Source organism: Astatotilapia calliptera, chromosome 17 (assembly GCF_964374335.1).
Source record: "Astatotilapia calliptera chromosome 17, fAstCal68.1, whole genome shotgun sequence".
Lineage (NCBI taxonomy): Eukaryota > Metazoa > Chordata > Actinopteri > Cichliformes > Cichlidae > Astatotilapia > Astatotilapia calliptera.
In genome coordinates, this window is record NC_137438.1 from 30,234,794 (window position 1) to 30,248,663 (window position 13,870).

The window sequence follows — 13,870 nt, forward strand, 5'->3', positions numbered from 1 at the left end:
TCCTACACCGAGAGACAAATATAAACGACCAAAAGAAACACACATTCACACCCATTAACCATTGATGTAGAAAACTATTATTTCTATGAATACAAGCTGCAATTTGCAGAAAAACAGACAAAAACACAGAAACAGACAACAAAGTCAATGTGACCAACAAGACTGTTCCTCCTGTTTAAAAATGGATTGAGAGACATGAATTATGCATGTGAGCACGTGAGACCATGAGTGTTTACTTCTTTGAAAATCTCTGCCAGCATACAACTTTATCTGTACATGTGGATTGTTCCTGCTAAAGTCCAATCCTGTGTTTAAATCTGGATGTGTTTGTGCATTCAACATTGTATGTATTACTGCACCGCGCCGAGCCGAGCAAGATTACTGTGTGACCTCCACTACACTCTGCCTGAAAACAGAGGCAGCTACTGTAGCACAGCAACCATCCTGCCACTGCAGGCAGAGCGAGTGATAGGCAGGGTGTTTCTGAGAGAGAGTGATTTAATCAACTCCACACCAAACAAACACTGTTCTCCCCTTGCAGTCATCATCACAAAACCTCACTGACCTACAGTCTCCCTCTTACCCTGAAGTAAACACTTTCCCCAAGTAGGGCATTTTCCGATATTGCTAATTAAGAAAAGAAATTAAAAAAACAAAAAAAAACACAAAAACAAAAAAAACAAATGTAGCTTGGTGTTAATGGGGATTTGCAGCCTGAAAAAACAAAACTAAAATTAAAATACAAACAACAAAAAAAAACCAAAAAAAAAAAAAACTAAACCCCAGCTCATCGACTCTGTAGACAGATAATCCTGTGAATACATGGTCAGCTAAAGAGGAATGAAAATGAGAACAGAATCAAGCCTGCAGCTGCAATTCAACTAGTCTACAGATGGCTCAAACCCACCCTTGTATTTACAAGAGTGATACGACAGTGGTTCTGTTTATATCTAACAAGATGTAAATAATTAATCTATATAATATGTAAACTTGCCAGTTGCTTTACTGGCTCATAAAATGACATGAACTCTCCGTTAAATCTAATCCAATGCAGAGGACTTTAAGTAAGAGTTCTTCAGAGTGTCTGCAAAGTAAAACAAGCCAAACAAAAAAAGTCAAATCAAATCAAATTATTATTATTATCATCATCATCATCATCATCATCATCATCATCCACTACTTAAACAATCCTGTAGTGATATACACCAGAAATGCCAGCAAATATGCTTCCACACTTGTGCACTGAGGCAGACTCTGCTCACCACGTTACAAAGATTGCAAGGTACACAACGGGGAACTGAAGTACACAGTGAATCAGAACAACAGCAACATAAATTAAAGAGTAAACAAAGGATTTTACTAATATGAGAATTTGATTTACACCAAATTCATTTTGATTCAAATTGTTCCTGAAACTGTGAATGCTGTAGGTAAAAACCTCTGGTGCTACAATGTTACTGATAATTTGTTTCAAACTACATCAGTAATGTGGAAGCAGATAGGTTAGCCTTCTGCTTATTTCATGTCTTTCCAACATCTCACTAAGAATAGAAGGAATCTCTGTGTCCCTCACCTTGTCTCAGTGCCATTTTTATTTTTTTTTTTGCATAGTTTCTCCACTTTATTATTGGGCATTTTTAACCCCCTTTCTAGACAAATGCAGAAAGCCAGAATATACCACAACAGCATTATGACTCACTCCACCAGAGCACTTGAAAAAAAAAAAAAAAAAGCTATGTTAGCTTACCTATCTCTCTGCTTAAATAACAATCAAAATAAGCTGGCTCTTTGGGAGCAAAGACGATGATTGATAATTATGGTAAATGAAGATGGTTGTTACTAATACCAGATGTCAAAACGTTTAGTGAACTGCATTCCTGCTATGGATAAAATATGTCACTATTTCTTAAGCTGCACACTATACTTTACTACTCTATAGTTATTTTCACATGCTAATATGTGCTTCTTGCAAGTACAGCACCTTTGGGTGGCAGCAAACATCTACATGCTTCTGAATTTAATATTTTATATTCAAAAGTTAATTTTTTACATGATATAATCAGACTAAATATTCCGTCTGTGTTACTAACTGAAAAAAGACAACCATTTAACTCATGAAAAAAGACAACCATTTAACTCATGAAAAAAGACAACCATTTAACTCATGGCCATATGGTGATCTATTTTACACTGTAAAATTTTATAGATAACACAGCTACAAAAAAAATAATTAAAAGACAGGGGGAAATGGTTAATTCACATTTAAAAGGCTAAACAATGCAAAAGGTACATCTGCTCAATGGTAACAGGTTGTACCTTGGACAGGCGCAGGTCTAGTTGTGCTTTAGAAAAACAAAGAAGCATTCTTTTACACCCACCACAAAATGAGCATGTTGGAAATGCTGAATGGAAATGGCTATCCTTTGCTTTTTTTTTGTTGTTTAAATCTCAAGTGTGGTGTTATTCAGCAAAGCTGGGCTTAAGCTGTCTGTTTTAGAATCAGCTCCGGCTCCTTCTGAGACATAAAGAGTCTGAATGCTGATGGAGGACCGGTGTGTGGGGCCTGTGCAAAAGAAAATCTTGCAGCAGGCTTTACATATCAATGGACATATGCCCCCAAAGGCCTGACTCAACTGAAATCCGATTGTAAATGTCTGGTACTGTTAAGCGGCGCACTCACTGGAAGGTGGATGGGAAATAAATTAAAAATAAATATGTCTGTTTTATTTCTGCTTCAAAGATCCACAGTCTATAATTTTACACATTTAATAGGACTGCTTTCTCAAATATGCACAATCATTGCTCCTGAGAATAATAAACCTTGGGCAAACCTTTTAAACATAATACAGATTTCAAATTTCACCAGATGTAAAAGCCATCTGCACAAGACAACAACTTGCACTTGCAGCAAAATTGAAAAGCTCTTTTTTTTTTTTACCCTTACTCATTTAGTAATAAACCGTAAATAGCCAGCTCAACATGCAAGAGTTAGCCAAATGTATTATTCACTTTGCAATGCAGATTTAGTTTTCATCAGATGCAAGTCTCAATATACCAATGGCTACCTCCCAGTGTGAGAGCCGGAGGAGCTCAGAATTGAGCAGACTAAGTTCTTTGTCTTCACTGGTGAGAGATGAGAGCCCACCCACTGCAATCAAATGTGAATCCTTCAGCTGCTCCTCCTCTCAGCCCTTCACTAAATCAACAGTCTATTTACAGCAGTAGTGACAGAGTCTGTGTGTGCGCACGTGCATTTGAGCTACGTGCATGCACATACAAATGAGTTGATCATTAACACAAAACTGAGCCAGTGCAAGAAAAACAATGGCCTGGATCTGAAGCAGCAGTCTAATGAGAAAATCTAATAAACAAGATGTGCTGCTTATTGTACAGAGAAAAACACAAAAAAACTCAAGAGACATTTTCAGGAAATGGCTATGGTGAAATTCGCTTTAATTAGAGAAACACGCGGGGTTAATTTTATCAACTTGACACAGATGAGAAATGAACAGCAGCAGATTAGCACAGTGAGGCAAGTATAGGGTGTGTAAGTATAGGTTGCATTTTTTTGATAAGGGCCTTTTACTTTATATGCAGGTTAATTTCAAGCAAATAAAAGCTGCAGTGGTTTTACTGCAACATTTAAATAGGCAGATCCAGCGGCTCTGGCCTACATGACCAAACTTAGTTACCCCATTGTCACTCCTTTGATTTTCCACACTAAAGCACCTCTGCATGTGAGTGACAGAGCCAGGCTGAACTCCCAAATGCTAGGGGAGGGGAAAAAAAAAAAAAAAAAAAAATCATGCGAAACAAAGAGAGGAACTTCAGTCCATCTGTTTTTCCAAGGGAACGCAGCCATGCGTGCAGGAAGCTTCGCTGTATGCACTATGGGATTAACAGTGAGGGCCTCAAACACCCTACTGTCAGCGATGCCTTGCTCCTGGACCCCCAAAACAGGACTGTCAATCAGTGTGGCACCTCCTGAATAGTAGGGGCCTCATACACAATTGACTTTGTTACCTTGCATTCATTCACAAAGTCCTAAAAACGATAAAAAGCAGGAGCTCGGTTGGATGATATGTTTTAAACACGCCTGCAGTGACACAAGCAAAGTTATGCACCAAATGTAAATAAAGATAATAAAAACTGTGTCAACTGACAGCATCATGCATGCGGTTCAACACCCACAAAATCTTGACAAGACTTATATTTAACCGAATTTTAAATTCAATTCGATTTTTTTGTATGCTTTCAGATATTTTGCCTGTGGGAGTAATAGTATGGTGAGTAACTGAGGCAAAGGACAACTGTGCTTTACACTTTTTATACCTACAGCACGTCACATTATCTTGCAACCACAATGAAAATAAAATTGAAGTTAGCAAGTTTTCTATGAACTTCTTTGTGTCAACTACTGTGTAGTTATTCCAGCCCAGTAACAAAGCATGCTGGTAGCTTATGCAACTTCCTCATCAGACCAGGGCATTCCACATTTTGCTCATGGGTTCATTGTGCCTTCCATTTAATCAGTCAGGAAAGAGCATACAACTGCTGGCTCCTTCCCTACAATAAACTGCATCTAGTTAGTTCAGTCCAGCAATAATAGCACTGAGCGCAGTTTAGCTGCCCGTGACTGTGCGACATGGCCTGACGCAGCAGCAGGAGGTAGAGAGGGAGGGGTGGGTCACAGGGGCTTCTCTAAATGGGAAACACAAAAGAACCTACCGCTGATGCTGTCCGGATGTCATTCTACATGGGCACAATGGGCCAAAAAAAACTAAGCAGAGAGGAGATAAAGCTCAGGATTGGTATTACACTTAGCAAGGGAGGAGGGATGCTTTGGAGAGGACAATCAAAAATGTCCCATGAATCTGGACAAGTGAATAAATCAGATTGCGAAAGGTTGACTGCTGCGTAAAATGTTACTTTTAAAAAATAATTTAAAAAAGTCTAAAAATGTGAACTCTCCTTGAAAACTGCAAGTTGAGAGGTGTGATGTGCAACACCTTTATCAATATAAAAGGAGGTATATGCTAATGTTGACATGAGGTATTATGATGAATACTGGAGCAGATTAAAGCCTCTGACACCCCTCTGCGCAACTCTTAGCAGACTTGAATAAAAATTGCTGGTGGCCATGCTCCAGAGAGCCCTTTCAGCAGGAACTCAAAGGTTGAAAAGTACAGCTGGGATGTCATTTTGAGGACATCAGATGTCCAAACATCCCCTCTGATAGAGCGAAATTTTATTTACAGCAGAATATACACCTCAAGTCTTTACATCTCATATTAATTACATTTTTAGCACCTAGAGAAGAGACATTTTAAAACTCTTCTCTGTTGGTTTTCCCATTTTTAATTAAATAAACAATTTTGCAGTGTGTTAACTGAAAGACCAATTTTGTAACAATTACATTAGATAAATTAGAATTGTCACACATAAAGATGTCCAAGTCTTATTGTTGGTCAATTATATGCCAAGCAAAAGCGAGAGAAGTCAATAATAAGAGCCTTGTTAAAATGACCTGTTTTAGCACGCACAATAGGCTTAGTGCTATGTAATTCACCTGTTCTCAAATTCCAGGAGCTTTCCACCTGAAAGTCTTTGTAAAACAACAAGACCAATAAAAAATTATATGCAAATAACAGCACAACTTCCTACACAATATGTGCAGTCAATCCCACACAACAGGCTGAATGTAAAGCTCTTAGAAGTGACACACTGTGCTAAGCTCCTTCAAGAACATTGTGTTCGACATCAAAATCAGCCCAACCGAGACCAAGACAGAATACCAAATGTCAAGAGGTTATGCAGATGATAGGAAATTAATGTTAATTTAATGTTTAAGAAATCCAGTCCGTCAAGAAGCGGTCAATAAATATTGTCTCATATTGTATAGGAGGGAACGAACTAGCAGGAAGACGTATTACAGTGGAAAGTCACTGTACACTAACGCTTAATGTCTTCTCTATCAATATTTCACAGAATTGTACAAAGAGTAGTGAGTACTAGCATATAAAAGCAGGCTGCAGAGTATTGGCTGGCTTGGGACAAAGCTTAACTGAGTGGTGCTACATGTTAAGGTCATTCTGACATTCATTTTCACGAATTCCCGCACGGCCTCCGTTCTAGATTCACAGCTCTCCGGTGGCCAAAGCAAATTAATGCACAAGGCCTCTCAGAACCTGCGTCTGTCTAAAAGCCAGTGTGAGTTTCAGGTTTTGGTTACACTAGGGGGAGATGCATTGATAGCAAGCACAGAAACAGGTTCTTATTGATAGTTTAGAAGAAGGGCCTACTAGAATCTGGAGACCTGCCCGCTCAAGATCAAATCCAACTCTTTAAGATCTACATTTAAAACACACATAGCTGTCATTCTTAACACTTGCTGACCACTAGTCTTGGATGGTATGTTTAAACACTCAGGCCACTGTACAAAACTGAGCAGGCGGTATTTAGCAAACCTGCTCTTGCCTGTCAGTGAAGTAGCTCAAGAAGGAGAGGGGTTTTACTACACTCCAATGCTTTGTGTGTGGGTGTCCACACTACAACCTTTACAACTCTTGTTCTGTCCGTTTCAGCACCCTGTCACAGTTGCTACACCTTACACATAAATGGTGTCGAGCGGGGGAAGAATAAACTTTACATACTCATCACCAATCTCTTACTGCAGTAAAAAAGAAAAAAAGAAAAATATAATGCTATATTCAAAGAGTTATATATTATTGGTCAGAAATAATTAAATTAAGCCCAAGCTTGAAAACAAAAACAAAACAAACAACACACTGTCAATATTTTAATTTTAAAACTATTAGTTTGAAGCTGTTGGGGTAACTTCTACTTGTTTTTGGTTTAATTCTGACCAGCCCACTTCTAACCCCATATTTGCAAAGCTTTTACTGCGATCCCATCAGCTGTTCTAAGTCCCTCCCTCATGTGGTTTCCGGCTAGTAACAGGCTACCCAATCATTAAGCTGGCTTCCACTGTTCTGGGACAAAAACAAAACTACTTGTTCATACTGTTCCTTCTGGAACATTGCATGGACTGGAAATCTGACGTTATGATTCACTTTTATAACTGCTTCTGTCATCCCTGAGTGAAGCTAAACAAATAAAGCAGCGGTGCAAGAGTAAACATGGTGACGACGACTTGAAAAGCAGAACACACTAGATGCTGCCAAAAAGTTCAAACATTCCACAGTGAAAATGACTGTAGGGGACATGACACCTGCTGTACCACGTAACAGCTGCCACACTCAGTTCCAGATCCAGTATGTCCAAAACTACACGTTAACACCCATCGAAAATGAGACAAGTTAGTACTGCATGCATTTGCCTGTTGACACTGAAGTACAGTGAGAGACACTGATCAGGTGGCCATTTTGATGCTGAAATTAACCAACTGACTAGCACGCCAGTTCAACAACGCTCGTTGCAGGTCTTCTTGTCAAGTGGTAGATCCAATAACACACATACCAAACCCTTAGTGGGGTTACAAAGCAAAGCTAGGTAAACCCAGATCGCTATACACGCAGCAATAACGCCAACGTCTTGCGACTAGAACAAAAGCAGCAGCGTTTTCAGTTGGGCTTACGTTATGTAAACAAGGTTCTGTGTAAGCGTGTGAAAGGGGCAGTTTGAGTTTGATTCCCGTCATAAAACAGAGGAGTGAACAAAGAAACCAAATTGCCACAAGGTGTTTTAGGTAGTCTACCTCTGCTACATCTGTTGGTGGTGTAGCAAAACATTTCTGTATAAGGAGAAAAACGTCGGCGTCTGTGCGGACATTGCAGTAATTTTCAGAGCTGGAGAGCAAGCTCTAGACAGCTAATGTTAGTTACAAAGAAATAATATTGCGATGGAAAAAAAATGCCGGAAGGACCTGTGACCGATCTGATTAGCTAATACAGCTGTCCCGATAAGCGACTGAAGGTTCGCAGGACAGAATTAGCTAACACTTGGCTTTGCTAGCAAAATGTTGTTTACACAAAACACCAGTCATTCACTGTGAAAGCATTTTCTGCTTGAGGGGGGTTTCAAGAAAAACAAGCAGCACCAATAGAGTTCACTCATATAACGTTGACAAACTGTTCAGCACATAGCTGACCAGATAGCGATTGAGAGACTGTTGTTTATGTTCAGAAAGGATACAGTTTCACCACATCGGTATCCATTCGCCTTTTACCCGGACTTGGAGACGACATTTTTGCTTCTTCCACCGCAGAACACCCGTGAGAAAGCTGAAAGCTAGCCACCCGGAACGCTAGATAGTCTAGCAAACGGTACTATCCGAAAGTTAACATTTGCCTCCAGAAATGCTCGCAGCGAGACGTCTTCCCACTTCAACGTATCTCTGCCCTAATGAGTAGCTGAGCTGTCTCTAGACCTCTGCCGTTCACTGCCTCTCAACGATATGACCATGGTTCCGACACAGGGATCCCTCCGCGAATGACGTCATATCATGTGCGACCCAAACGTCACCATAAATGGCCATGTTTGTAGTTTTATCCAAAATATGTTTTTAATATTTAAGTTTCATTTGGAAACACGTACATGCCTGTTTTTACAGTTAAAAACTGATATATTGGAAAAAATATTTCAAGATGTTCAGGATATCATAATTGCGAGCAGTGGCTCAGCTCCTCCAGATTGTCACCCCCACATGTTGGCTGTCAGGACTTGCACCCCAAAATGTCTGGCAAGACCGACAGTCCATTTCAAGAACAGTGAATGTTTTTGGGGGGGAGGGGGGCATCAGTCTTGTGATTCATTTCTGTTAACTGACTAAGTTCCCCCAGAGTTATGCGAAGCTGAAATATACCTCATATCTTATTTATAGAATACAAACAAGACTTAATCTAGGGAAAGAATAAATAAAATGGTCATGGCTAAAAATACCACTTCTACAAGACCACAATACCTATCCATCTAGCTATACATAAATACACTCATGCACATAAACACACTTCAGCAAATAAAATTAAAATAAACTTAAAAAAACACATTCCAAAAAAAATCTTTGTGAAGCAGAGCCATCTGACACATTTGTACTGTGTGCATTTTTCTTGGATTTACAATATAATTTCATAAATTTTTTGACTGGCCTTATCTTACAAATCTCAGAAGAACGACATGCAAAGTAAAACAAACATTCAGAAGAGCAATTTATTAAACCCTTTTAGGAGCGTCTACAAAGACAAAGGTACATGCAAGATAGTGAGAACTGCATCGGTAACGAAATATCACAGAAAATCAAGAATTTCAAACCGGGTAGCACGGATGAGAAAAAACAAAACATCACTACTCCAAAAAGATTCTGCTCTCTTCGAGGACAGCTATTGTATCCATCTGGTGTTTAAGCAAAACAATACACACATAAGTACTTCCTCACAGTCTTTTTTTTTTTTGCTAATCTGAGGTTAATGTTTACTGCTCTTGCAAAGAACTCAAAATACGATAAAGGTAAACATCATCTTTCCAGTGTAGAGCCATGTGGCCCTTTCTCATGATCTTCTATATTCCACAAAAATCCAGACCATCACGTTGTCATCAAGGACTACCAAAGCAGACTTTGTGGTCATGTGGATGGCGGTACACATCCCAAATCTTTTGTAGCCGAACTGAAATGTTTTTTAAAAAGCCACAGCATTCATTCATTCACATTTTTTACTGTTTACTGGGAACACATTCATTTGTCTAATGACACAATGAACCTTATTTGTCCTTGACAAACACTGAACAGAAACAAGACCTCAATTGATGGCTTACATTTAATAACACTTGACACTCCTGTCATTCATAATATGGATTCTGTACCACAAACAAGAGTGGAGGTCAGTTCATCACTTCAGTGTTGCAATGCTGTTTTTGTTTGCAAAGAGTCTACTGAGATGGCGAAGAGGAAACCTGCCACTGTCGGAATATAGCAAACACCCTTTTAGATTTGTCACGGGGGCCCTGGAAGAAAAAACAAACAAACAAAGCAAAAATCTGTAAATCTATCATATTCATGTCCGATGACTCTTTTTTATGAAATATAAATATTTGAACTTTTTGTCTTGCCTGTGCTGGACTGCCTTCGTCTATACTGGAGTTCTTCTTCATGGGCATGAGGAGGTCCAGAGCAGCTTTCCAGCCCTGCTGATAAAGTCCTGAACCTTTTTCTGAAAAAGGGATAGCCCCAGGATCCACATTCTCCTTTCCTACGGAGATCCAGGGACACCATTCCCTGTGCTGAGCTAAGGGGTCAAATACATTCTTGGGCAAGGGCCCATCCTGAAATAAGAGATAGTAAGTCAACATTTGTATTATACACCTCTGCCTTAAAAAAGGGAATGTTTGTCTTTCATGTTTTAATTTAACAAAATTTCTAACTGAAATGTAAACCAAACAAAATACTCAAATTACTCTTGAAACACTGGCTGAATAACCAGGCAGGACTGTACGGATTCCCTCAGATAAAGTCTGATGCCATCATTTAAAAAAAAAAAACCACAACAAAAACAAACAAAAAACCTCAGTAATGTTAGTTCTTACTAGACCACCAGCTGATGAGAGGCACAGGCGCTTTGGAGGCAGGCTAGTAGTGCCGTCAGTCCCTGAGCCATCTCCCTGTCCTCTACTGCGAGTTGCGGGCCTCTTGCCCCTCGTCAAAGGGCTTGGCAGTTCTTCGCTGGGGCTAGGTGAGTCTCTGCTCCGGGCACGCAAGGCCACTGGGGAGGAGGTACCCTCTCCCTGTAACATACACCAAGACAGCATAGAAGCAGCTTAGTATATTCTGAAGTTTACATTCACTTGTTCTAATTGAACGGATTAATAAGCGTGCATCATAGCTTGTGCACAGCGTGGTTCAGTGTTTTTCCAGCTAATGGCACAGCTCGGGAAATACGCCTGGTCCTCCTCCTTACCTGGTCAGAGCGGGTGGAGTCCTGGCTCCGCAGCTTCATGCGACAAGGAGTTGTAGCAGGGCTCGGTGAGGTGGAAGTCGAATGCTCTCCCTGACCATCATTTGGGGTTGCTGAAGCAGGACTGGTTGCCCGAACAGGGGTGCCCAGTGTATTTGTTGAATTGTCTGCTTCACCTCCCATTCCCTCCATCTGATGGAAATTCCACAAGCCCACCTTGCGCATACAGTAGGAGCAGGTGAGGATCGGCAGGCTCATGGCGTGCAGAGCAGGACTAAGATGGAGAAAAACACTTTTTTGTCCCATGTTTCTAAATTTTCACGCAACTTTTAATGTCAGCATATGACAACACTGATTTCTATGAAAGGAGTTTCGAGTTACATCTCACCTTGCTGCCCAACCGCAGAGAGAAACAATACATGCTGCCATCTGGATAGCTAAAGGCTCAGAGCAAGGAGTCTCTCCCATTCTTTTTTGTTCTTCCTCAATCACCTGCAGCATACTGCTGATAACGTCCTCTGTCAAAGACTGCAAGGAAAGAGTGGCCAATAAGTATAGGTGAAGGAGTGACTCAGACAACTGTTTCTATAATCTCGATAATGCATTCTTTTAAGTGTATTCTCTAATGTAAATAATATGTATAATGCTTTAAACAGCACTGAAGTCAGTATCCTAAAAAGGCTGAAGCCCTTCTGCAGCTTCACCATAGACTTCAGCTGCTCCGGTTTCATTGCTGGCAGCTGCTGTGCAAGGAGACAGGCGCTCTGGAAGCGCTCCAAAAAGGCAGCAAGAAGTGTCGATGGTTCACAGGCTGGAACAAGCCAGAAACGCTCTGAAATAAAAGCAACATTTACCATGATCATTACATGGACAAAAGAGAAAATCAAAGTTTATTCAAGGCAAATTACTTTTGCTGATATATACGTTTTATGCAAAATGCTTGCTCCCACCTGGACATGGAAAGTCAGGCCAAGGACAAAACTTTTCATGCTGTGTCTGAAGCTGCCTTGATATCTCTGCAATGCGGCTTTCATCTGTTTAAAAGAGGAGATGTGCTTCAATTTAAAAAAAAAAAATTTTGGCAGCCCAACAATATCAACCTAACCTTGCCAAAAAACCCCAAAACAACCTGTTTGTCCTCTAGTGTTGTTATTGTGCAGTTGCTTTAAGTTTCACTCACATTTTTCAAAGTCTAAAGTTGGCTGCAAGGATGCACATAGGAAAGCCTGGCAGCTGCAGCACTTGAGCATATCACAGCCAACACTGATCCAGCCATATCTGGCACACATCAAAGGGGAAAGTATGCGTGGTTTGCCTGCCCATTTCAAACAGTGCGGCGCTAAGGGAAACTTCAACTTACATACAGCAAGGACATATAATAATAACAACATAACATAAAAACAAGAACTAAGATGGCTCATACTGATTCAAAATGAGGGAAAAAAGGATATTGAATAGGATTCCACTCTTGAGAAAAAGGCTTCTTTGTTCGTTGCTTCGCAAGGTGCTTGAGAGTTGCTTTTCACTTCCAGCACATTCAAATCCCCTTGTACACTGAAATCATCAAAAAGGGGAAAACACATCTTCAGTATGCAGTTTTATTTACATGATTGATAAAACAAATATAACTGGTTAAAGCTATGCGTACTTCACGTTATATGTTTCCTATTTTCATTTTATAATCGCACACTACTGAATAGAATCGATTCGTTTAACCTAATGATGGAAGCAAAACCGCAAACTTGCAAAGTAAGGAGTTACTACCAAACTTAAGGTCCCCACCCCCTCTTATCTCTAACTGTACACAGTGGCGACAATTCAGATGCTACCATAACAAACTTGCCCGATGAATACAACAATGAAAGCACAAAGGCGTGCCAGTTCCTAGCTTAGATGCATCCAAACCTGCGGAATCTCATCCGTCTTCTCGTTATGCTGACTGAATGAAGCTAAAAGTACAGCTAGCTAAGTGGCTAGGCAAACTAGCTAGCGCCAACTTGTTCTCCGTCTTTTTAAATTGAACCATGAGCGCTCTCTGATTAAAAAAAAGAATCGCACCTGTTGGAACCCACGCTTGTTGACGACACCCCCTCATTGAGAATTTCACGAACTTTTTCCGGGGAAACAATAGCAGACTTGTTGTGATTAGAATTGCCGAGACGATCCCCACGACTGCCGCCGAGAGTCGCCATGATCGGCTCTGCGGTCCCACGGAAAATACACCCTGAAACCGACAGTTCCGCTTCGTGATGCTGCAAGACCACAGCGCTGCAACAACATCACTTCTTCACCGTGAACATAGCTTAAATTTCAGAAGCGTAATTCCGTAAGGCTAAATTCATAGATTGACTGTTATTAATGTTTAAATGTAAAGAATTATTTATTTGGTATTTAATATAAAAAAATTTGGGATTTAAAATGTACTTTTTTGTGTGTTTTTAACATTATTATTTTTACTTTTTAAATTTAATTTAAATTTAATTTTACTTTTTAAATTTAATTTAATTTCTTAAATTTTTTAAAATTTGTTTAGGGTTAGGGTTAAAATTTTACTTTTTAAATTTGTATTTTATTATGGATCTTTTGTTAAATGTTGTTATACAGATGCAATAAACTGCAATAAATATGCATACAAAATTCCCCCTTCTGAATTTATTTTTTTGGGCAATATTACACTGTAAGATTAGTAATCCATTAATATCTTCTGCTGTAGTTTGAAGTGGAGGCTTCTTAAGACACCATATGATGCTGTGTAGTTTGTTGTAGAATAAAGAGCTACATAAATTAAATTTCAAATAAGTAATAGCTCTAACACAAATGTAATGAAAACATGAATATTTTCAACTATAAGGTATGCTATATAGACAAAAACAAAGTCGCTTTGAAGAAATTCTTATTTGGTGGAGATTTGTTTTGCAACACATCCCACTAGATACTGTTATTAGCTCAATTTTTAGAATATT

General features: G+C 39.6%; 2 protein-coding genes across 3 annotated transcripts in view; both read right to left on the reverse strand.

The window, feature by feature from the left end:
* Positions 1-8,455, reverse strand: part of ube2h (ubiquitin-conjugating enzyme E2H (UBC8 homolog, yeast)) — a 24,227-nt gene extending 15,772 nt beyond the window's left edge. Inside the window, exon 1 of the mRNA XM_026146329.2 lies at positions 8,155-8,455. Coding sequence (XP_026002114.1) covers positions 8,155-8,207 — 53 coding nt within the window. The 5' untranslated portion in view covers positions 8,208-8,455. The remainder of the gene's footprint in view (positions 1-8,154) is intronic.
* A 699-nt stretch (positions 8,456-9,154) lies between these two features.
* On the reverse strand, positions 9,155-13,129 carry zc3hc1 (zinc finger, C3HC-type containing 1). 2 transcript variants are annotated; one of them, XM_026146327.2, is made up of 10 exons: positions 12,966-13,129; positions 12,359-12,461; positions 12,088-12,238; positions 11,858-11,941; positions 11,612-11,739; positions 11,296-11,435; positions 10,911-11,181; positions 10,540-10,737; positions 10,066-10,278; positions 9,155-9,960 (listed from the first exon to the last, which is right to left on the reverse strand). In XM_026146327.2, the coding sequence occupies exons 1-10, from the start codon at positions 13,097-13,099 to the stop codon at positions 9,886-9,888; spliced, it is 1,497 nt and encodes a 498-aa protein (XP_026002112.1). In that variant the 5' UTR covers positions 13,100-13,129; the 3' UTR covers positions 9,155-9,885. The 2 variants fall into 2 exon arrangements, with proteins under 2 accessions (XP_026002112.1, XP_026002113.1); XM_026146328.2 differs by lacking the exon at positions 12,966-13,129 and adding an exon at positions 12,813-12,935.
* Positions 13,130-13,870: the final 741 nt, after the last annotated feature.